Source organism: Bos indicus, chromosome 22 (genome assembly GCF_029378745.1).
Source record: "Bos indicus isolate NIAB-ARS_2022 breed Sahiwal x Tharparkar chromosome 22, NIAB-ARS_B.indTharparkar_mat_pri_1.0, whole genome shotgun sequence".
NCBI lineage: Eukaryota > Metazoa > Chordata > Mammalia > Artiodactyla > Bovidae > Bos > Bos indicus.
This window is the reverse complement of record NC_091781.1, coordinates 55590626-55612849: the sequence shown is the minus strand read 5'-3', so window position 1 is coordinate 55612849 and position 22224 is coordinate 55590626. Positions and strand designations below refer to the sequence as shown.

General features: G+C 46.2%; 1 protein-coding gene across 11 annotated transcripts in view; it reads left to right on the top strand.

The window, feature by feature from the left end:
* VGLL4 (vestigial like family member 4) overlaps nucleotides 1-22224 on the top strand; it is a 156550-nt gene that overhangs the window by 82611 nt on the left and 51715 nt on the right. The window contains exon 1 of one of the 11 annotated variants that reach the window (XM_070776872.1): nucleotides 880-1452. The exons of 8 other annotated variants lie outside the window; for them this stretch is intronic. In XM_070776872.1, coding sequence (XP_070632973.1) covers nucleotides 1371-1452 — 82 coding nt within the window. In that variant the 5' untranslated portion in view covers nucleotides 880-1370. Of the gene's footprint in view, nucleotides 1-879; nucleotides 1453-1515; nucleotides 1536-22224 lie in introns of those variants that run through there. 2 more of the 11 variants (XM_019984602.2, XM_070776879.1) reach the window with 2 other exon arrangements.

The following is a 22224-nucleotide window of genomic DNA, read 5'->3' as shown; positions in this document are numbered from 1 at the left end:
TTGTCTGAATGTGACATTTAAGGTCCAGGTCCTACCAAGACAGACGACATGGCAGCATGATACTCAGTTAGCCTCCGATACACAGATGGAACAGCTTTGTTATGTGCAAAACAAAAATAATTTTCATCTCTCCTACCCATTATGTCCCTTAGGCTTTCTATTTTGTATCTAAAGTCTTAACTTCCTTAAACTCTCTCTTTCTCCCCCCGCTTCTTGTGTTTTAGAAGGTTATAATATTAGGGAATAAAACACTCTACAAGTAGTTCTACTAACTATTTTGGGAGCCATAGACCATTATTTAATCCCTCTGAGCCCCAGTTTCCGATGCTGTAAAAAGGTGATACCACCCCTGGCCTATTTATGTGAGCTGTTATGATGGTTATGAGAGAAGTTATATGTAAAGTGTAAATGCAAAGTTGTAAAACAACTTTTAAAAGAGAAGGAAAGAAAAAAGAAAAAGATTAAAAAAAAAAAAAAAAAAAGCGTGGTCTGTGTACCACAGCAAAGCCGTTTGGGTTCCTGAAACCCAAAAGTGCAGCGGCAGCAGAGTTAAATTCCACGGAAGTTTTGCTTCCATGATGGATTTCTTTTTTTTTTTTTTTTAACCCGGCTCCTGGAGGGGGAAAAAAAAGGCGACTTCCTGGGTTTTCTCTTCCCTCCCCTGGTGTTGCAAAGTCGTAGGGCGGCTTCCTGGCCAGAGACGTTCGGCCCTGGGCCCCTCCAAGTGTGGGGACCCCCCCTACCCCCTGCCCGCCCCGGGCCTCCACCTCCTCTCGTTCTCCTTGCAAACACTCGCTCCATTTAGAGCCGGAGCCTGTGCAGAGAGCATCCTGCCCCTCGCGGCGCCCCGGGGATGCCAGTGAGCATGCTCCGCGCGCCGGGAGGAGGCCGGCCGTGCGCATTCGAGTCATTCCAGGCATAGCCGGCGTGTCGGCGCGGCGGACTCGCAGCGGGCTGTGAGCGGCGCGAGCGCGGCTTTGTCCTGGGAGATGGGCCGCGGGCTGCCCCTCCTCGCCCCGTTCTCCGCTGCAAGACACCCCCGTACGTTAGGCTTTTGAAAACGATTTTTCTTTTCCATTTTTTTAAAATAAATGCTGGATTGACGATCCAGGACGCATACCGTCTGCACACGAGCCCTCGAAGGGTTTTCTTTCTGCAAGTTCGATTTGGTGTGCCTGTCTCTCTTTTTCTTTTTAAGGAGTTTTATTGATTTTGTTTTGATCCGAGGCCGGGCCTCCGTCTTCTGTGAAGTTTTTTAAAGAGGAGAGCCGGGAGCTCCTCAGCCGTAGTTGACTTTGGAAACTATTTTTTTTTTTTTTTTCCCCCGGGGGGCGCAAGCAAAGAGCTGGTTTTCTGTGCTAGCCCGATCAATGCTATTTATGAAGATGGACCTGTTGAACTACCAGTACTTGGACAACATGAACAACAATATCGGCATTCTGTGCTACGAAGGTAGAGACCGTCCCTTCTAGAACTGCCGCCCTGTTGGTTTTTGGGCAAGGCCACTCCTCCTCTCCCGGTTCCGATCGCCTTCTGTGCGTTTTGTTCTTATTTCTTGGGACTTTTCAGGGTGCTCTGGAAGGCAAGCGGCGCTTTCCTCCGAACAGAGTGGTGTTTGTGTCTCTTAGGCTTCAGGGTTACATTGGAGAGGGCTGAGGGGCGGGAGGCGGTGAAATATATACATTGTTAAAACCTTGGCTTTTTCCTCGTGACTCCTTACACTTTAAACTCTTGAAAGATGTATTTCTTTCTTTTTTTTTTTTTTGGAGTCTGTTGGTGTTTTCTTTAGAGGAAGAACTTCTAGGACCCAAGCAAAAAGTTAAAACATGTCGGATTTTCTTTCTCTCTCTCTCTTTTTTTTTTTTGCTTTGATACTTAAACATACACCGTCTATTGTACAGTATTCTTGCTGTATTCCTACAGCCAATAAGCGCTTGGGATGTGCAGCTAGAGGGGAACAGAAAGTTACAGTGAATTTTTGTGTTGGGGAGCGATTGTCCCAAACAATGAAGTTTTTTTTTTTTTTTTCCTTCTATTCATTTCGGGGGCCCGGAAGGGCACCCATGTCATGGAGCACAGACTGGCTCTTTGTCTGAATTCCCATTTCCTGTACAGCTCCGGGAGGGTTCTGACATTGAGGGATGTTCCCTCCACACTCCATTCCCTTGTGGAAGCAAGCGATTGCACAACCCACCAACCAGTAAGCTAAATTAAAAAAAAAAAAAAGAAACCCTCTGAATTCTTATTGTTTATTACCTCCTACTAAACTGTGAGGTATTTCCCCACTGCTGGGTAGTATTTCAAGCTGTCTCTGTTAGTAGTAAGAAGAGAAAAGGCGATTTCTTAATCTCCTGGAACATTATCTACGTGCGATTTGAAAACGTGGTAATGGTCTGAGTATTGAGTAGTTGGAGACACTCCGGGGGAATTCTGCCGGGCAGGGGAAGTGTTTGTTTGGATTTTTGGGTTTTGTTTTTTTTTTTTTTTTTTTGGTAACCACATGCAAATCTGATGCAGCGGGAGAAGTTTCCATGTTTTTGCCCTATAGTGAAACTGAGCATTTCTCAGGAAAAAGAAAACATGGAAGAAACTTGGGAGGGCTACCGGATACACTTGTGTTTTCCATGTTAAAAAAAAAAAAAACACAAAACTTTAGGCCTGTTGTCTAAGCACTGGAAAAGTTACCCTTTCCCCTTAAAGGAAAAAAAAAATCATTGTGTTTTTGTTTTTACTTTATTGGATAAACATATTTAAAGTTGCCTCTTTTTGTGGTTTTTGGTTTCTTTTAATCCTACTTGTACAAGGAAAGTGAATTTTGGTGAATTGCTTCTTTGAATCTGCTATTTTAGGTATTATCCTGCTTCTAAAGTCCCTCATTTAAGAGGCAGACATGTTTAGAGTGGTCTAAGCAGTAAGTGATGGGGCTTGTTTCCCCTGAAAGTAACAGATTGCAGTCAGTGTAAAAGAATTTTTTTCTTTTTTTGGTGAACAAGAAATGGAAAACTTTTACGGGTACTTTCTGTGGGGTTGTCTTTGTCATTGAGTAACAGGATACTTTCAAAACAATACAAAGCATAATAATCAGCCTAGGAGAGGACGATAGGGATTATTAGGAAATTGATACCACATTAATTTTTTTTATATCTGCAGGTGGTGAGGAAAAGTGTACAGAAAGCGGGTCCAGGTTGCTCTGTGGTATAGTGGATACACCCTACTCAGGAGTGGTCTCCTGGGCCCCCTCCTTAATTAGGAGGAAGAAGCTTTCCTTTTGAAAGTTGAGTAGATACGTGGGATGATGTGCTGTATAGTCTGTTTGGTTTAAACATCTGCTGCTGTTTTCCTTATTATGAAAGTTAACATTATTTTAACACCAAAATAAATACACAGGAAATGAAGAAAAGCACAGCAAAATCTGAGTGGTGTTTATAGTGGGTTGTGTATGTCCTAGTGGTTTTCACAGCATAAACACTGCACACATCTGCTCTGAACCCAAAAGGGTGTTTAGAAGATGGGCATACATCTTTGAAGAGATTTTTTTTTTTTCTGGAATAAGAAAAGCTGGAATAGTATTTTTCCTTCTAAATCCAACACTTTGAGAATATTCATTTTAAACCCATCTGTGTTCCAGGGAAGTTATTCGGAAAATGGAATATACAGTTGGTGGGCAGTGTTTGATTTCACTTACAGCCCAGGCAGGTTTCACATCTCTTGAAACTTGGACAGATCCAATTTTTAAAATTTTTAGTTAAAAAAAAAAAAAGTGTTGATTGTTCATTATTGCCTCGGTCAGTTGTACTCTTTTCTTTAGTTTTTTTAGTGTTGTACTCCACAAAATAAGCCGTGTGTCTGCACCATCTTTCCTCAACCTCCAGCAACTTATAGACAAATAGGTCTGTTTTAGCCAGTTGCATCACAGCGTACACGGTCTTCCTAAAGTCCCACATTCTGGGTGTAATCCAGATAGTTTGGATAAGGACCCTCTGCTTGGGATCTGCTCCTTGGCACCTGACTTGCACCATAGAAATCTGGAAGCATAATTACAAAGAGAATAAGGGGAAAAACATGAACCACAAACAGTAAGTCGGCGGCGGGGGGGCCTGTTGGGATAGGAGACATTGATTGTCATCAGGCAGGGAGACTCTGCTTGTGCCTGACTTCTGGAAACTACCTTCCTTGGTGATAAGCCAGTTGGCACACTGAAAGTGAAAGTCACTCAGTCGTGTCCGACTCTTTGTGACCCCGTGGACTAGACAGTCCCTGGAATTCTCCAGGCCAGAATACTGGAGTGGGTAGCCTTTCCCTTCTCCAGGAGATCTTCCCAGTCCAGGGATCGAACCCAGGTCTCCCACATGGCAGGCGGATTCTTTACCGCCTGTTAGCACACTAGGCTTAGGTATTAATTCTTTTCAAAAAGCTCTGGTTTATTACTGAAGTCTTCAACAGTTACCCATTTCATCGTTTGTCGCCCTTCCTACTGTATGTTCAAATTGTACCCACTGAATCCCCGTTTTGCCTCTATCTCTGAAAAGGAGCCTTCGTTTTTTTACCCCTCTGAACTCCTGAGAATGCACCGCTCGTAGATTGAAAGCCTCCTGAAGGCGGGGCTTTGTCTTGGTCACCGCTGTCATAATCCCGAGTTCTGGCACGCGCCTGGTGTGGCCCGTGGCCCTCAGGAATCGATGGGCTCAAAACGCCACGAAATCTCTCCCATCAGCAATTGTGGTCGTTACTGTATAATTTAGCACTTAATTGTATACTGTCTCTCCTTCTTTAATTATCTAATTATTTCCAGGGCTACCCAGGGCCTTAGATGTTCCTTGCCTTGTTTTCGCCAAGGAAGCTGAGGTCCTGAGCAGTCAGTTGTCTGTCCTAGATTATTCCGCAAGTTTGTAACAGAACTGAATGGAGGAGTGGACCCAGTCGGTGGTTTTGTCTGGTCTGTTCTTCTTCTGTACCAGGTTTCCAAAGTTCTGTGGCGTGTCCTCGTTAGTTACTCGTACCCCTCTTGGTGTGAGGGAGCGTGGACTGTCCTGGGTTCCGTCACAGTCCGCCGCACACGGGGCGTGATGAACAGGTTGAGTCCGACCTGGATTCTTCCTTGCTCCGAAACTGGTTGCTGCTCTAGGTCCCCGTCCTGCCCACCAACCCCCCACCGCTTCCGCGCCCCCCTCCACCGTCGCCATGATCAGGGAAGGTGGGAACCAGGACTCTAGGCGAGGAGCCCCGTTGGCATTGGCCCCTCCTTGCTGCCCTGGCACGGAGCTTTGCTTGACTTTTTTTCTCCAGCCATGCAAAGGAGGCCCTGTGTAGATGCCAGTTCCCTAAGTTTCCTCAAGGGAACAGGGAGCTGGTTGACCATGGACTCTTCTCAAGATGGCTGGTGGTTCTATTTACATAATTACTCGGCGCTGAAAGCTCAGGTCCTAATAAATGTGCTCATGGTTGGCTGTGGCTTTAAGCTGCTGTTAGTGATACTTTAATTATGGGTTAAGAGCCATTAGTGTGTAATTTGGTAGAGGAATTCTCCCCCCCCCCCCTTTTTAATTTAATGGTGTGATTTATATTGGGAGAAAGTAAGACTAGATTGCATCTTGAGATATTCTGGAAGCTTAAGAGCATTCATTCTAAGTTCCTGAACTTTCTTAAGCTGTTCGTTGTTTCAGAACATAATTATCCCTGGTTTCATCACAGGCTGCATTTAAGGTGATTTTCTGGAATTGAAAGGAAAACACAGCTCGGAGGTGAGAGACCCTGGTTGGGGGTGTGAGCAGGGCCCCAGGGCTGGGCGACCGCCGGATTTGTTTTGTTTTCTGCCAGCTTAACCAGCAGCAGTTTCATGGAGTCCTGCTTCCATTGTTCTTTGTCTAATGAACTCAGAGGCATCAGGAAACTTAGGAGCATGGGGTACCAGCCAGTGGAAAGGGGCACAGGGCAGAGCTGACGTGCGGTGGCTGGGTTCGTCCCCAGTCCCGAATTTCAGCGACCAGCTTCACCCAGGGGTGTGTCAGAGGTGGGACATCTGCAGCTGTTTTGCTGTGGAAATTCGTTCTACCATGCCTTTTAATTTGTTGGCGAAGGTCAGGATTGAGGGGGGAAGTGAGGGGGAGGAGGGGAGAGCCGGGAGAGGCTGGGAGGAGCTTGGGTAAGGAAACAAGCCCAGGTGAGCCCTGGAGCTCTCTGGCCAGGGTCTGGCCAGTTGGGCCTCCTTCTGGTTACAGTTTGAGGGGAGGGGATGACCACCCCTTCTTCCTCCCAGCTCCCCTCGCCCTGCCCTCTTCTGGACGGATTATTGTACTTGGCTGTTTCTTGGAACCCGCACAAGCTTTGTTTTGGAAGGCGGATTTCTCTTCCTTCCTCCCTCCTTCCTTCCCTATTGTCTGCAGGCCTTCAGTTCCTACAGGGTGTTTGGATTAGTCAGCCTTGAAGGCAGATTTTTAAAAAAAGAAAAAATGTGCTGTAAGATAAGAAAGATTCAAAACCTCTCCTCCTCAGTTCGGCTTTTTATTGTGAGGGTGTTGTAGAAAAGTGGGTTGTGTCCTGAAGAAATCAGATCCAGGTTTAGCACCTCTCCATGTACACAGGATATAACACCAGCCTTACCAGGGCTTGTTTCTGGCCGTGTCTGTTTGATCTCGGCGTATCTGAATGTTTATTCCGTGACGGTTTATACTGCGTGGTCTCTATGTATATGCTGAGCTCTCACTGGAGCTGAGCTGCAGTCTTGCTCAGCAAGGGCACTTTTGTCTCACAAAATAGTCCCCCCTCCCCTTTTATTTTTCAATAAACTCATATATCATCCTCCTCCCCCCCCCCCCAAAAAAAAACTTCACCCACTTTATTTTAAAAGCAGAGTTTGAAAATTTTATTTTCTGTTTGGCTGTCTGCCTTCCCAAATGGTACATGTTCTCCTAAGTTTTAAGGGATTGTTTCCATCAGTTTGCTTTCTGATCCTTTTTTTTTTCTTTTTTTTTTCTTTCTTTCCTAGAATTCTGTAGATTGTTTTAGTTTCAGGGTATTGTGTACAGGATATGTTTTAATCCTAACCATGTGAATCACTGCCCGTTGAAAGAATGTTTGTTTACGCTAAATAAAATAGAAAATCTCTTCTTAAAGTTGTCTTTAATTTGTGGCTATTTATATGATCTTTCCGAACTCTTAACATTTCACCCCCATCTGTTTGCAAAGACGTCTGTAAACATAACAAACAAGTATATTTAGTGAGTGAGTTGAGAAGATTCAGTGCTGTGCTTTGTCACCCAGCATCCATTCTCATAAACACGTATGGAATGTTTCTGCTCTGCTAAGGAATGTGTTAGGTCTCTGGGTTGATCTTTCTGTGTGTGTGTCTGGCTGGCTGTCTCTGTGTCCCTCTGGATTGCTCTCTGTCTCTGCGTTTCTCTCTCTCAACACTTTTTATTATGAAACATATATACACCTGAAAGAGGATAAAACACGTGTGTAGTTTATAATTAAAAAAATAACCAGCCTTGTCATGATCACCAGGTGAAGAAACAGTCAGTCGCTCCCTGCAAGCTGTCCCCCAGGCACAGTTTCTCCTGACCCCAAGAGGTCATCACAATCGCAACTTGCTCTACTTTAATACTTTGAACTACCTATCTGCACCATTCCAAACAGCCTAGCTTAGTTTTGTCTGTTTTTGTTTTTTCAGTACTCTCCTGTAATTCTTCTCTTGTGTCTCGTGTATGAGGTCCTCTAAAGTAGCGCCCACGTCCTAAGAGGTTTTCTTCTGTGAATGAAGCCTGCTCCCGGGTGGGCAAGGGGTACCTCAGGCTGGAACATCCACGGAGGTGCCCTCCGCCCTCCTCACTCCCCTGTTTCTCCGCTGTTAATAGACCTGGTGACGCTTTGGCCTGAACTGATCTTTTTTTTTCCAGCCAGTATTTTGGTCACAGTCTTCACCACCTGTTAAAACCCTCCACCATCCGTGTGTCATGGAAAACTGTGTGTCAGAAAAATTCTGCTCAGTTTCAGAGAGTGCAGAGCAGGGAGGGACACTTCTGGAGGTATGTAGCTTAATTAGGACCCAAACAGAAACTTCGGTCCTGCGTTAATTAATAAGCAATTTGCTTAAAGGGCTGAGACTTGTCACAAGTCAGCTTTGTCGCAGCGCCAGGTTTCTTGGGATGGTGATCCAGGGACTTTCAGATAAACAGCGAAAAGCTTACATTGTTCGAGCGCTCAGACAATGCTCGACATTGTATAGACGGGGCTGCCAGCGAGCAACCAAGGGCTGAAACAGTCGTGGGTCGGCCTTATGCACCATCTGAAATGCTGAATGGAGAAGGATCACCCATATGGATCGCTCTTGGTGTTTGGTTTGTGTCTGCTTTGCATGAAAATCGTTGCTTGTTAATTCTTCTTGGCTAATGATTTGATTTTAATAGAGCGAATTCCAGAATTTAATGGCCTGATGCAGATGTGTGCTGCCAAGCTCTGGAGCGCTGTTTACACTGCCCCCACTCCAGCTGGACCCAGCCCGCCGCTTCCCCGAGAACAGCTGATGAGTGCCCATCTCTGGATGTTCGCCTCCTCCCCTCTCTGGAAACAAGCACATCTTCCCTTAGGTGGCGGCCCGATTAAAGTGACAAGGGACGAACCTAAATTTCCATTTCATTGTCCGCAGCTTTCTCCTGTACCCCTGTCCTCTCCCTTTCTTACAGCGTGTGTCCTTTTCAGCTGTTGTTTTTCCGATGAGCCACTGATAAAAACGATTGGCTGACCCCGCAGAGAACCCTTGTTTTATTTCCCTGATGAAAAGCACTGACCTCTTTGTCATTGCTTACAATCACCCAGGAGAGTGACTCGGGCAGCTTCTTAAAGGAATATGTAATAGCTGTGCCAGGCTTGACGTTCTCTTGAGCGGAGGGTAAGAGGGACGGAAAATAGCAGTTGTTCTCCGTCTAAAACCTATGTGAGGTTTTCGAGCCCCACCCTGCAGAACTCCCAACTGGGAACAGTTAAAACCAGGTACTGGAGATGATGGTAGAACCCTTTTTCTGTTAGAGGCTTTATATCAATAAAGAGGGGGAGAAAGAAAGAGGGGAAAAGGAGCGGAGTGAAATAGAATCCCAGGATGAGCAGAAAAGACACCAAGTATAACTCCTGGTGTCCAATATTAAATACAACACATTACTTATATATACGTGTGTGTGTATAAAACATGAGTGAAAGTCACTCAGTAGTGTCCAACTCTTTTTGAGACCCCATGGACTGTAGCTCACCAGTCTCCTCTGTCCGTGGGATTCTCCAGGCAAGAATACTGAAGTGGGTAGCCATTCTCTACTCCAGGGGATCTTCCCCACCCAGGACTCCCGCATTGCAGGCAGATTCTTTACCGCTGAGCCACCAGGGAAGGCTAGGTAAAACACTACATAAATACATAAAATCCACACACACACATGTGTGATAGTGTATGTGGTTTTATATTGTGTCTAACAGAATGGGAGAGAGCTTTCCTGTAGAGGTGGAGGAATCCTTAGACACCATTTAAAGAGAAAGCAGAGAGACCAACACGACTCCTTGGCTTTCCCACCTGCAGGCTCTTCAGGATCCAACTCCAGCCCTCTGTTGCTGCTCACAAGTCCCCACCTTCTGGCCTCCGGGACGTCTCAGTGATGGGTGTCTTTCCTGGTTCCCCTTCCTTCCTTCCTCTTCTGGGTCTCCCTCTTTGTCATCTGCTCACACTCACGTCTCTCCCAACTTTAAAACAAGAAGCCCAAACCCACCCCTCAACCTTGTGTTCTCGTCCTCACTATTAGACCTTCTCCTTGCCATCCATGTCGCGGCGGGGAAGAAGGTCGGTGTTCTGTCCATCCGCTGCTCAGCCGGCTGGCATCTGATATCTGTTTCTGCCACTCCGCTGAAGCCCCACTGGGCATGGGCGCACAGCGCTGCCCTGGTGGCACATCCTGTGAACAGCTTTTAGTCCTTAGTTTGAGTCTGCGTCTATGGTGCTGACTCTTTCTATAACCTTTACAGTTTTTCATCCCTTGGTTCAAAGACGTGCCACGTCCCCACTCCATCAGGAATGGGGTGCTGCGCGAGCCATCAGCAGGGCCTGTGTGCTCCTGGGCGTGGGTAGGAGGGTGGATGAGAGGAGGCGGGCTGAGCAAGGTTTGTGTGTAGCTTGTGGACGAATTGGGAGGAAACAGAGATAGGAGAGGGCGTGAACCTGCAGTGGTTAGGGCAAGGGGTGGTGGTAACCCGAGTTACTGCAGGGATGGGGGAGGGGGCGGCGGGGAGTGGATCTTGGATTTGGAGAGAAGCCTGAGGGGACGTGGTTCTGGATGGGAGCAGCGGAGCAGGCAGAGCGGGGAGAACAGGGAGGCTGCCCCAGCCTGACCCCAGCCTCTGGCATTTCCAGCTGGAGGGACGGTGCCGCCGCTTGCAGAGAGAGGCAACCCCGGGCTGTGAGTTTCCCGAGTGTAGTCTCAAGTATGTTTAGTTTGAAGGACTTTGAAATGAGTGTATGGGTTTAGATCTCAGAGGAGCGGGCTGCTGCTGAAGACCAAGACTTGGGATAGAGAGTAAGAGCGGTCACTGAGGAAGAAAGACTAGAGGAAGAAGTCGCAGGAGCCCTGGGAACCCTTCCCCTTAGCCTGATCTCTGACGGTTTACTGCCTCATCACTAAGAAAACGGCCTCACCAACGCCGCCTCTAATTGTGTTCCCTCTGGACCCGCGTCCACGATCCCTCACTCTGCCCTCCAGCCTTGTCCTCCACTCATCCATTGCCCGGATCCTGTCTTCCGCCAACCCCCAAGCCGCACCTGTGGTCCAGATACACGCAACCCCATCCTTTGAGCGAGCCGCTGCCTCTTGCTGAGATTCCACCTGCGCCCGGCCTTTGTCTTTCATCTCTTTGTTCTCAATACCGAGCACTGTGGTGTCTGCTTCGGTGAGAAGGGACTCCATCCACTGTCTATTCATTAAAGATCAAGAAGCACTGGAGTTGTGTGATTAGCCCTGGGATGCTCAGTTAGTGGCTAAGACAAATGAGTTTGTCAATTCCTAGCAAGTTACTCGTAGGGGAAGGACAGATACCAGGGGAAAGAAGGGGTTTGAAGGTTTGGTTGAGGGAAATCTTTAAGACTCAGTTTCTTTAGAGAAACATTTTGAAGTGGGCTGGTTGCTTGGAAATGACAACTTCAACTCACCTCGTTTTCTGGGTACTTCACTTTGGCCTATGAAGTGAACTGTTCATTTCTGGGGAAAATATTTAATACCAGTTACCTGCCAGGCGCTGTTTTATGTACTGGGGACATAGCTGTCAGCAAAATAGACAGCAAGAGACCTGAGATTTTGGAGCTTAACCATGGAGGTGAGAGGCAAACAATGAAGATGTAAATCAGATAATTACAGATTATGAAAAAGTGTGATTGTTACAGATTAATGTCTCTTAGCCGACTTAACGGTTTATGATAGTTTTATCCATTCTTAAAAAGTGACTGGTTTCATTTTCAGACTTTGAGTAGATGATGGTTCCCTCATTGTCTCGTGAGGGACTTAAACGTATGTTGAGGAAACTTGAAAATGATTTCCTTTGGGATCCTAGAAGTGTGAGGTCTTCTACCTGATCTGTTAACTGTGGTCATAGAGTGTCTCGCTCTATCGTACCTGTCTATTATATTGGGACCTCATGTTTATTGTAGCATTATCAACTTAAACTCCAAATGGTTTGATGGTTCATTTCGGTCCTAATAGGAATAAAATATATATTTAGAATGACAAAAATTCAGTGAATTAAAAAAAAAAAGAGCCTAGGTAATCAATGGATTAGTTGTATGTTTTTCTTTAAACCTCTGTAATCATACCTTGAAAGATATTGCCCTGTCTGGGATAGGTCCTACAAGACCCAAGGGGAATTTTTATTGTGAGGTCTTATTTTGTGATAGCAGAGTATTTGGGGAGGGCTAGACAAAGGCTCCCCACTCCAGTACTGTTGCCTGGAGAATCCCATGGATGGAGGAGCCTGGTGGGCTGCAGTCCATGGGGTTGGGAAGAGTCGGACAGGACTGAGTGACTTCACTTTTCACTTTCATGCATTGGAGAAGGCAATGGCAACCCACTCCATTGTTATTGCCTGGAGAATTCCAGGGACCGGGGAGCCTGGTTGGGGTCGCACACAGTCGGACACGACTGAAGCGACTTAGCAGCAGCAGCAGACAAAAGGCTGGTTTTGGACTTAATACGGGCCATGGACTGGAGGGTCCCACCTCTTTGGTTTCCTTTCTTCTTTCTTTTGTTGACACTGAGACATAATTAATTATGGTGAAACATTGAGGGCATGGCTTCATGAATGTTTCCCCTGTGTTTATACCTTTTGTAATTACCACCCAGATGAAGACATAGAATATTTCCATCATCACAAGAAGTCCCTTCTTGCCTCCTTGCCAGGCAGTACCCACCCCCAGCCCCCGCTGGAGGTAAGCACTGTTTTGGCTGGGTGGTTATAAATTATTGATAGTTTTTCTTGCTCTTTGGCTTCATGTATATAGAATCATTTGATTCCAGCTTCTTGTGCTCAGCATGGTATTTCTGAGATTCATCCACGTCCTTGCCCAGGTCAGGGGTCTCTTCTTTGGGATTGCCCAGCTGTAGTCTGTTACATGAGTATATCACGTTTGCTTCTCTCTCAAGGTTGAAGGGGACATTTGCCTTGTTTCAAAGTTTTTAACATTATGAATAAAGATGCTCTAAACATTTTCTTTTCCCTATGGTAAAAAGATACATAACATGAAATCTGTTATTTTAGCCATTTTTACCCTAAAATTGTACAGTTCAGTGGTTTTCAGCATATTCACTTTGTGGCCCAGCCTCCAAACATTTTGATACAAGCCTCTTCGTGGACTCACGTGCTCCTTTCTCTTGGGTAAATACTTCTGGGTTTAATTGTTGGGTCATTGGGTAAGCTTAACTTTTTTTAGAAACTGCCCAACTGTTTTCCGGAGTGGTTGTACCATCTGACGCTTGCACCGGCGGTGCAGAAGTGCTCCAGGAACTCTGCGTCCTCCGCAGAACGTGGTGTTGCCAGTCTTAAATTTTAGCCCTGCCAGGGGTCTAGGACAATCATGTCTCAGTGTTGACTGTAGAATCCGTTACTGGAATATCCGCTGTGACACTGCTCATTGGGCTGGTGTGCCGTAATACACAGTCTCTGCGTTTGATGCATCGATGGTCTCGGAGGCTGGTGTATGTATATTTGTTGTCTAATTTCAGGTCAGAGGTAGTGACGCTGGTATTGTTGAAAGGAGGGCTTATTTTTCCAAGTGGGTAAATCCGCAGCTGTGGAAGCCAGCGGGCAGCCAAATGCAGAGAAGGGAGCGAATGGCAGCGTGGCACCGAGGACTCTCTTTTGGGAACACTGTGCTCCAGTCTGCTGCTGTTTGCTTTAGGTCGTGTTGGGTAGTGGTTCATCCACCCACTGGCCTGTTGAAAGAAAGCTCAGGGTTTAAGCTCTCGCAGCTCCAGTTTGATTTATCTCCTGATGTGCCTATCATCCCCTTTACGCTCTTCGAATCCACTGTCCCCCCACCCCCTCCCCCACCCCCCCATTTAGAATGTCCTCCCTGCTTCTTCCCAGCAATGTGAGTTCTGTTCACGTTCCAGCCTCCCTTTATAAAAACTTTACCTGAAACTTTTTATAGGCAGAAATTCTACTGTAACCTGTTAAATTCGCAATCCTTGGCGAGATGCCTTGCCCTCTTTCAGTGCGTGCAGAGTTTATATTCTTTCCCTTTGAATATCCATGGCGTTTACAGCCTGTAACATTCATTTAGCGGTTATATCACCTTGTGTTTTGTTATCTTTAATGTAAATAAAGCGTGACATTGAAAGCAAACAAACGTTACAGCTTCCATCTAAATAAGGTGTTGAAGCTTGTCTGCAAAATAGTTACCTTGGAAAATTACCACTCTTAACACTGTGATGATCTCATTCCCAGAACACTGTTGGTGTTTTAGAAGTTGCCTTCATGGTCTTGAGATGCAAAGGCCATGAAGGCAGCTTTGGAACACTTTGGACAGTGGCCAGTAATTAAATATACACAGCAGATGCTCGTAGAGGACTCTTCCTGTCTGCCATGCTCAGTTCGATGGAAGTGTGTCCATAAAATGACGAGCTGGTTTTTCCTTTGTCATTCTAAAGCCAGTCCCACAAGTGGAGTTTGAAAATAATCTTTCAATCAGTGACAACTTTCTTTGGAATAAGTAGGCTAAAGTCATTCCAGAATGATTGCTTTGAAAATGACAACACTCATGTGCATGTTACCAGAAATTTTTACAATTCGGTTTTATTTGAGTATCTCTGCTGGTAGCACCTCTTGTTGTGACTGTGCCAAGCACTGGGTGAGCGCAGTGACTTGCGATCACACAGCCCTTATTTTAGAGGCTGAGATAACTTGGCTGTTAACGCTGGGTAGACTGACAGCCTCTGGCTTCATCTGTGTTCTGGTGAGCTTCGTGCACTCATTTGAATGTTGGTGAAGTTCTAGCAACCTGCTCTTCAGCTCACTTGATGGAAGATTTGGATGCTAACCTAGTTTGCCTGGGAGGGATTTTTCTGTAGAACAACTCCCGCATTTCCCTCACAGATGGGGCACGATCAGAGCTCCTAGAGGCCACAGTGGTGTACAGAGCGCAGTTCAGGGAGTGTTTGTGGCATCTTTTTTTTTTTTTTTTTAAATAAATTTATTTATTTTAATTGGAGGCTACTTTACAATATTGTATTGGTTTTGCCATACATCAACATGAATCCGCCACGGGTGTACAGCTGTGTTCAGTCTTATGGTCATGAGAAAAAAAGAAAAATCAAGTTCCTGCCCTTCCCAGGGCTTATCTTTTAAGTAGCAAGAGAATAAGAGAAACTTCTGGTGACGCTGGGACGCACATCTCATAGGGGAACTCATGTTGTTTTGATTTTGTGGCCTGTGTGTGTGTGTGCGTTTCATGCCGTTTATTACTCTGGGTGTGGAATATTTCCTTTCTGCATTTCCTTCGTCTCACCTTGGTTACACTGCAGCCCTGACAGTTGCTTGACTAACCCTTCCAAGGCCCAGAGTTCACCGGACGTTGCCTTAAAACGGTAGAGAGCCGCCGTGTTGACTGTCCTCCATGTCGGCTCTGTTTCTTCTATAGCTCTTTAAAGATGATAGTGTGTTTTTTTTTTATCTAGTATTTTTTTCACAGCTTTATTACTGAGATATAATTTACATACCATAAACTTCCCCCGTTTGAAGTGCACAGTTGAGTGCTTTTTAGAACACTCAGACTTTCACATAAATGGAATTCTATAACATTGTCTTTTGTGACTGGCCTCTTGCGCTTTGCATAAGGAGAGGCCCACTCTTGTTGTAGGAGGGGCCAGTACTTCGTTCCTTTTTATGGTTGCATACCAGTCCCTTGGATGGATAGACCAAAAGATACTGTTTTTTAAGAGGTGGTCATACCTCCTGGATGAAGGTTGGGCTGAGAAGTTACTCGGACTATGATGTCTCCTTCAGCTCTGAAAAGCAGAAGAAAAACATGCCATTTTGTCTGCTCATCTGCACTCGAACTCCAGTGAAATGTCCTGGTCCTAGTCCTATGGGATAGTCCCCTGGAGCAATAGCATGGTTTATTTTCAGTGTCTGAGTGATAATTTCTGCTCCCAGGAAGACCGACAGTCTCTGCCTTCGTTGTTCTGTTCAGTTTTGCTCACTCATATGTTGCATAGGGCTTCCCTGGTGGCTCAGTGGTAGAGAACGACTACCTGCCAATACAGAAGACGCAGGTTTGACCCCTGGGTCTGGAAGACCCCCCTGGAGAAGTAAATAGCAACCCACTCCATTATTCTTGCCTGGATAATTCCATGGAGAGAGGAGCCTGGAGGGCTGTAGCCCATGGGGTAGCAAAAAAGTCAGCTAGGACTGAGCGACTAAACAACATTGTTACATAAATGGTTCTGGAGGAGGGAGGTAGATTCCTTGCCATCAAATAATTTGCACTTCAGCCGTGGTGTTTTATTGGTACACCATCCGTGTGTGTGTGTGTGTGTATGGCAGTGAAACTGGATTTTCTATTTTGGATCTCTAATTTTACATGGATGTCTGTTGGTAGATGTATCTATATACATTTAGAACATTTCTGTATCAAGTTTTCTACATATAGATAGGTAGATGGAAGGAAGGTCTGTGGCACTTTCAAAGACTCCAGAACCAAATGTCTTTCACCCTCAACCGTAATAGATAAGCAGCTCGGTGTCCTCTGGTCTTCTTGTCGGGGGTCAGATCAGATAGACTGCCTCGGAGGCCTAATTACAGGGTAAGAGAACTGCGCTGTCAGAGGTCAGGGGCCGCCCCTCTGTCCTGAGGTGGCCTTTGAAAAGCAGTCTGGGGCAAAAGAAGAAGCCTCTGGCAACTGTGGAATTTTTGGAGAGAGAAACCTTTGGAAGGCAGCAGCTGATTCTTTATAAATTATCTTACTGTTTTATTTCTTAATGTATGCATATCGCAAGACTGAAATGAGATGCCTTAAAAGGCGGATCCCGGCAAAGGTCTTTTGACCTCCCTCCTCTGACACCGGTTTCCCCCCGGGGCTGTTCTCAGCTGCACCCACAGCTGGCCCGAGGGTGATCCCCAAGGCCCTGTGGCCTCCATTTCGTCCTGGGGAGCCAGCCGGGAGAACTTACTCAGCTAGCTGAGACTGGTGTCTGCAGAGTGTCTCTAGTTCCCTTCCCTGCCCCTCTCAGTTCTCTCAACTTGGAGAGGTTTATGAATCGGACTCCCATCAGCAGAGCTTTTACGGAGCATCTGCGTCCCATTGGAAGGATGTCAGTAAACGCATTACGGGGGACATAGGCCGCAGATGGTGTACCCGTGCTCCTTACGGGAAAACTGAGGCACCGGTGAATGTCCCCTCACTAAGGTTCTGACTGCTGAAAAGGTCAATGGTTAAAAGAATTGGTAGAGAAGTACATCACAGTTTGAAAACAGGGTCTCCTGAAGATGGTTTTAAATGTTTGACCTGTGATCATTGGCTGGAGGAACCAGGATGGGCCTGAGTCTTGTTCTCTGGGCATTTCCTCACCAGACGCTTGAGCCTGGAGATGCTCGGTCCTTAGGTCTTCTCTTCCACCATTCACATCACTGTCCAAATACCCCTTAATTAGTTGAAACATCTGACTGATCAGAATACTGGTTGACCGTAGTATTGATCAGTTTTGAAAGTGGAAGAAGGACAAGTTGGAGATACAGGCCAGTGTGCTTGGAGACATCAGGGAGTGGGGGGAGTGGCGCTTAAATGACAGATTTTTAGGGTCCCTGGACAACCCTTTCATTTGGACTGGGTTAGGGCGTTGTGTTTTAAACAAGCATTTCAGGTGATTCTGATTCAGGACCACACTTAGAAAAACCTTGTACCACAGTGGAGGGTAAGAGCACCGGGATGGGAGGCGATAAGGGCGGTTTCCAGGGGTCAGTGAAAATACACTGAGAAGCACATCTGGTTTACGTAGGAGCGTGGTAGCTCATGAGCAGACTTAATCAAAAGCTAATTCACTCCCAGGTCTTCAGGAATACGTTTGTCACATGAAATCAGTTTCACCTGGTAAATATTCAGGATCAGCAACTTGGACAGAAAGCCCTGTGAAAGAGTATAATTCCTCTTTACGCAGAACCTATTTTTCACTCTTGACTAAAACAAAATCCCTTACTGCTTCAGCTTCCTAGACCCTTCCTCTTACTCCTTCCAGTGCCTTGACAGTGTCCCAGTTAATGATCCATGGTCTCAGTGAAGTACCCTGATAATATGGGGGTGAATGTGAACGCAAGGATTTGGATGTGGATGAGGTGGCTTCCCTTTCTCCATCTCAGATTATCGTTTCTGGATTTTGAGCACCTTTGGGAGTCAGGATAGGTTTAATGTGAGAATCTTTAGTGACTGTCCATCCAGTCGATGTCCAAGGAAGGTTGATGCATCAACCATTGAAGTTATTTGCTGAAATATCAAGTGCTTAAGTTAAATGAGTCATCGAAGTCTGCACATCCCAGAGTGAGTGCAAGAAAGAAAAGGCATGTCCATCAGGCCTTAGCTATCAAGGCAGCAGATGGGAACATCTCAATTACACGAGCTCACATCTGTCTGTCTGACTTGACTGGGTCTGTGCCACCGTATGCTGTGGAATTACCGATTCCGAAATCCCTGGAAAGCATGGTTGAAGTGAGATTGACAAAGAGCTAGACCCTCAAGGTTAATGGCACAGAGAGAACAAGAGGCATGGAGAACTCACAGTGAAATACAAATGTCAGTGGTTGCAAACCACTCATCCATTTAATTTGCTGGAAGTTAATATGGTCTAGTAGACCCCAAATGAAAATGTTTCAGTATTGCTTTATTCCTTCATTAGTCTAATTCCCATTGACCTTGTGTCAAGGCTGAAACAATTTAGAAGCATACTAGCATGGGCTCAGTCTTAATGACTGTTGTCAGCGTGGTTTTAAAGAAAATAGGTTGGCAAAACACATGTAGGTTCTTAAATCTATTAATAGTGTGACATTGTGTTTCTTTGTAAAACCATTAAAATCAGGCTCTGGGAGATGGCTTGAATTTCTGAAATGCCAGAATGTCTATGGTGAATATCACTGTTATTTATTATTTAGGAGTCTGCTACCCGGGTGTTTCTGGTGTGTATTTAGCAATGGCTGGGGCCTCATTGTACATAGGCTGGCTTATCAAAAAGCAAGAGGGAAAGATAGTGGCTTTTAAGAGAGCATTTGTAATAAAAATTGCATACCTTATGAAAGAGGTTAGAGGAAGAGTCAGGCTTTTGTTCCTGTGCCTGAAGGATAAGTGTAAAAATAGATTTGAATAAATCTATCCACAGAATCGAAGGACACGTTTACACATCGCATATCTGGTAGGGGACTTGAGTGTAGAATGTAGAAAAAAACTCTTATACCTCAACAATACACAGACTGGTAACCCAGTTAAAAAAATGAATAGAGGATTTGGGGAGAGGGGAGGAGAGGGTGAGATGTATGGAGACAGTAACATGGAAACTTACATTACCATATGTAAAGTAGATAGCCAATGGGAATCTGCTGTATTAAAAAAAAAAAGAGAGGATTTGAACAGATACTTCTCCAGAGATATGCAGATGGCCAATAGACACATGAGAAGATGCTCCACATCATGAGTCATTAGAAAACCGCAAGTTAAAACTACAGTGAGATACAACTTCATACCCACTAACATCAAACTGGGGGAGATGAAACCCTCCTGTGTCACTGGTAGGAATTTTAAATGGTGCAAACTCTTTAGAAAACAGTTTGGCAGTTCCCCAAATGTTACAGAGTTGCCATCTGACCCAGCAATTCAGTTCTGAGGTATACAGCCAAGAGGATTGAAAACAGGGCCTCATGAAAATCTGTCATCTTAACCAAAAAGCAGACTCAGGCCAAGTGCCCATCCCCCGATGAATGGGTCACTAGAATGTGGCATATCCCATACGATGAAATATTATTTGGAGGTAAAAACGAACGTATTGGCATATATTACAGCATGGATGAACCCGGGAAACGTTATGCTGAGTGAAAGGGAAAGAAGTCTTTGTATGTGATTTCAGTTCTAAGGAATATGTCCCAAATAGGCCAGTCTCTGGAGACAGGAAGGAGGTGAATGGTTGCCAGAGGGTGGAGGGTGGGGGACAGCGTGGGGAGTGACTGCTAAGGGCTGTAAGTTTATTATTATTTTTCTGGTGGAGAAGTGGGGGGATGAACTATTTCCCTCCTCAGATTGTGGGGATGGTTGTACAACCCTATGAATACGCTAAAACGCATTAGAATCAGGCAGCGTTAAATGGGCATGACTTTTATGGTGTACGAATTATATCTCAACAAAGCTCTTGTAAGACTTGGAGATTTGGAGTGGAGAACGTTGTTCGTTACTGTTACTCTAGTCATTTGATTTTTAGCAAAGTTCTGTGGGTGGGCATTTGCTCACATGAAAACATTGTGCAAAGTACGGTTAGCTGGAATCTGAGCCTCGCCGGGACCCGTAGTCCATTGGCTGGGTGTCTGGCGCTCCGGGGACCTTGCGTGCTGAGCGTCATGCAGCTTTTCTCACGGAGCTGACAGTCGACTACAGTGCTTTCCTTAAATCACTACTAGCTATCTTAGAAGAAGCAAATTGGCCTCGTGCATGCTGCAAGTTAGACGATCCTCACAGAGAGTGAATGAATGGTGTGCATGTCGGGGTTCGGTGTTTGCAGCCTGGGGGAAAGTTGAGGAGGGGGTGGAATTCCAGATCAGCCAGGGCAGGTGCGCACACGGCCACGTGTCCGCGTGCAGGTGCTGCTTTCCGGCTCAAGCCTGGCCACTCTCGGCCCGTGGGGTGAAGTCCACCCTCTATTCTTGAGCATAGCCAGTTGAAAGAGGCTGCTCCAGGACCTGCATGCAGGGCTGTTCCCGTGTGGCCAGTCTGTTTGGAAGCAGGCAGAGGGAGGGCTCACCGGCCTGATGGGCAGCTGCCTGCGAAGCCAACCCAAATTTTTTACTCATGGTGATTGATTTTAGGGGGCTTTGGAGAGGCTGCCCCCCAACACCACCATCCATGGGCTTTCTTTTCTCCGCCTTGTCGCCTCCTGCGCTTTCACTGGGTCTCTTGTGCTCCAGAGGCTCAGTGGCACCATGCTGTTTCCCAGCGGCCTGTGCCCACTGGCAAACTCCTGCGCATCCTTCAAAACCCAGATGGTGCACGCTCGTCTCCATTAAGCCTCTCCAGAGTCCTGTGACCTAGGTCAAGTTGCCAAGCCACTTTTTGCTTCCATTTTGCTCTTCTGAAAGATGAGATTAATAGATTATTAACCTACTCTGTAGGAAATTAGAAAGATGGAATGAAATTCACATACATAAAGCTTTTGGAATCCCTCTTGCCCCGCTAAGTAAATATTTGCTCCTGAGTGGTTACCCATCCTCCTTATTACTAATCTCAGGCAGAGGGCGTGGCTGCCTCCTCTGCTTTCAGGGCATTAGCACGCATGCGTGTCGGTCACTAACAGTACATTCTAGGGGAAACTTGTAAATTCCCCCAAAAGTCTGCCATGTGGTCACAGCTGTACAGATAAGGTCGTTCCTGTGTTAAAGGGAGTGTATGTGTTGGGGGGTGATTCACAGTCACCTCTTTTAATAGTCACTCCATGGAGTCCGTCTGAGGAAGGAGATTAGGCTAAATGACTTAAGGGCCCCTGAAAGTATAAGCCCTTCCTTTCTTGTCCACAGCAGCATCTGTCTGTCTGTCCAGGTGCCAGACGTCGTAGAGGGAGCTGATGGGGTGAGCTGAGGGCACTGTTGTGGGTTCAGACATGGACCGGGTCACCCTACTTTTTCTCTGCTCCTGCCCAAGGGTCTCTAGCAAGTCTGGGGAGGGTGGGTGGCCCTTCGGCCTCAGCTCAGTGAGGGTCCTGCATCAAGTCCTGGGAAACCAGACTTCCTGCTGTGGCCAAGTCTCTCAGAACGAAGGTTTATTTCAGGACACACCTCAGGGCATAAGGAAGAACTGTTCAAATATAATTGTACAACGGCTTTAGACAACGTGCTTCTTCCACCGTCCTTGAACCTCGTTACACTGAACAGTTTTCATCTTTGGGCATGCAGACCTGATGCACACCACCTCCACCTGGTAGTCTGGGGGTTACCTCCTCCCCTGTCCCTGCAGCAAGAAAACGTTTGAATCTGTGTCCTTTGTCACATTTCTGCTTTGCATAACCCGCTCCCAGGTACCTGGCCCTTGGAAGGCCGCCTCCTGCCCTGGGGCCGGCTGGCCTGTGGCCGCCCGCTGTTTGCGCACCTGAGCTCAGCTGCCCCTTTGAAGTGCAGGGCAGGCCTTTCATCCCCCTTCATTTTTACTTAATGACAGCCTGGTCTTTGATCCACACCATTTTCTTTCTTTTTTTTGCTTCATAATGAGTCGCTTGGAGGTGAGGAGCGAAGGTCCGCCCCAAAAGGCCACAGCCTTTATGAGCACCATGGTTGTTTGACCTTCATATCTTGAGCAAACATGCCCGAGGGAGTCAGCCCTTCTCGGCCTCTCATTGATAAACTTCGCTCACCCGATAACTGACGTAAACTTGAAAGGAGAGGTGGTGGTGGAGAGGGAAGGAGAAGCAGAGGAAAATGTCCGTACACCCCCCCCACACATACACATTCGAAGCTGTCTCATTCAGGGGAGCC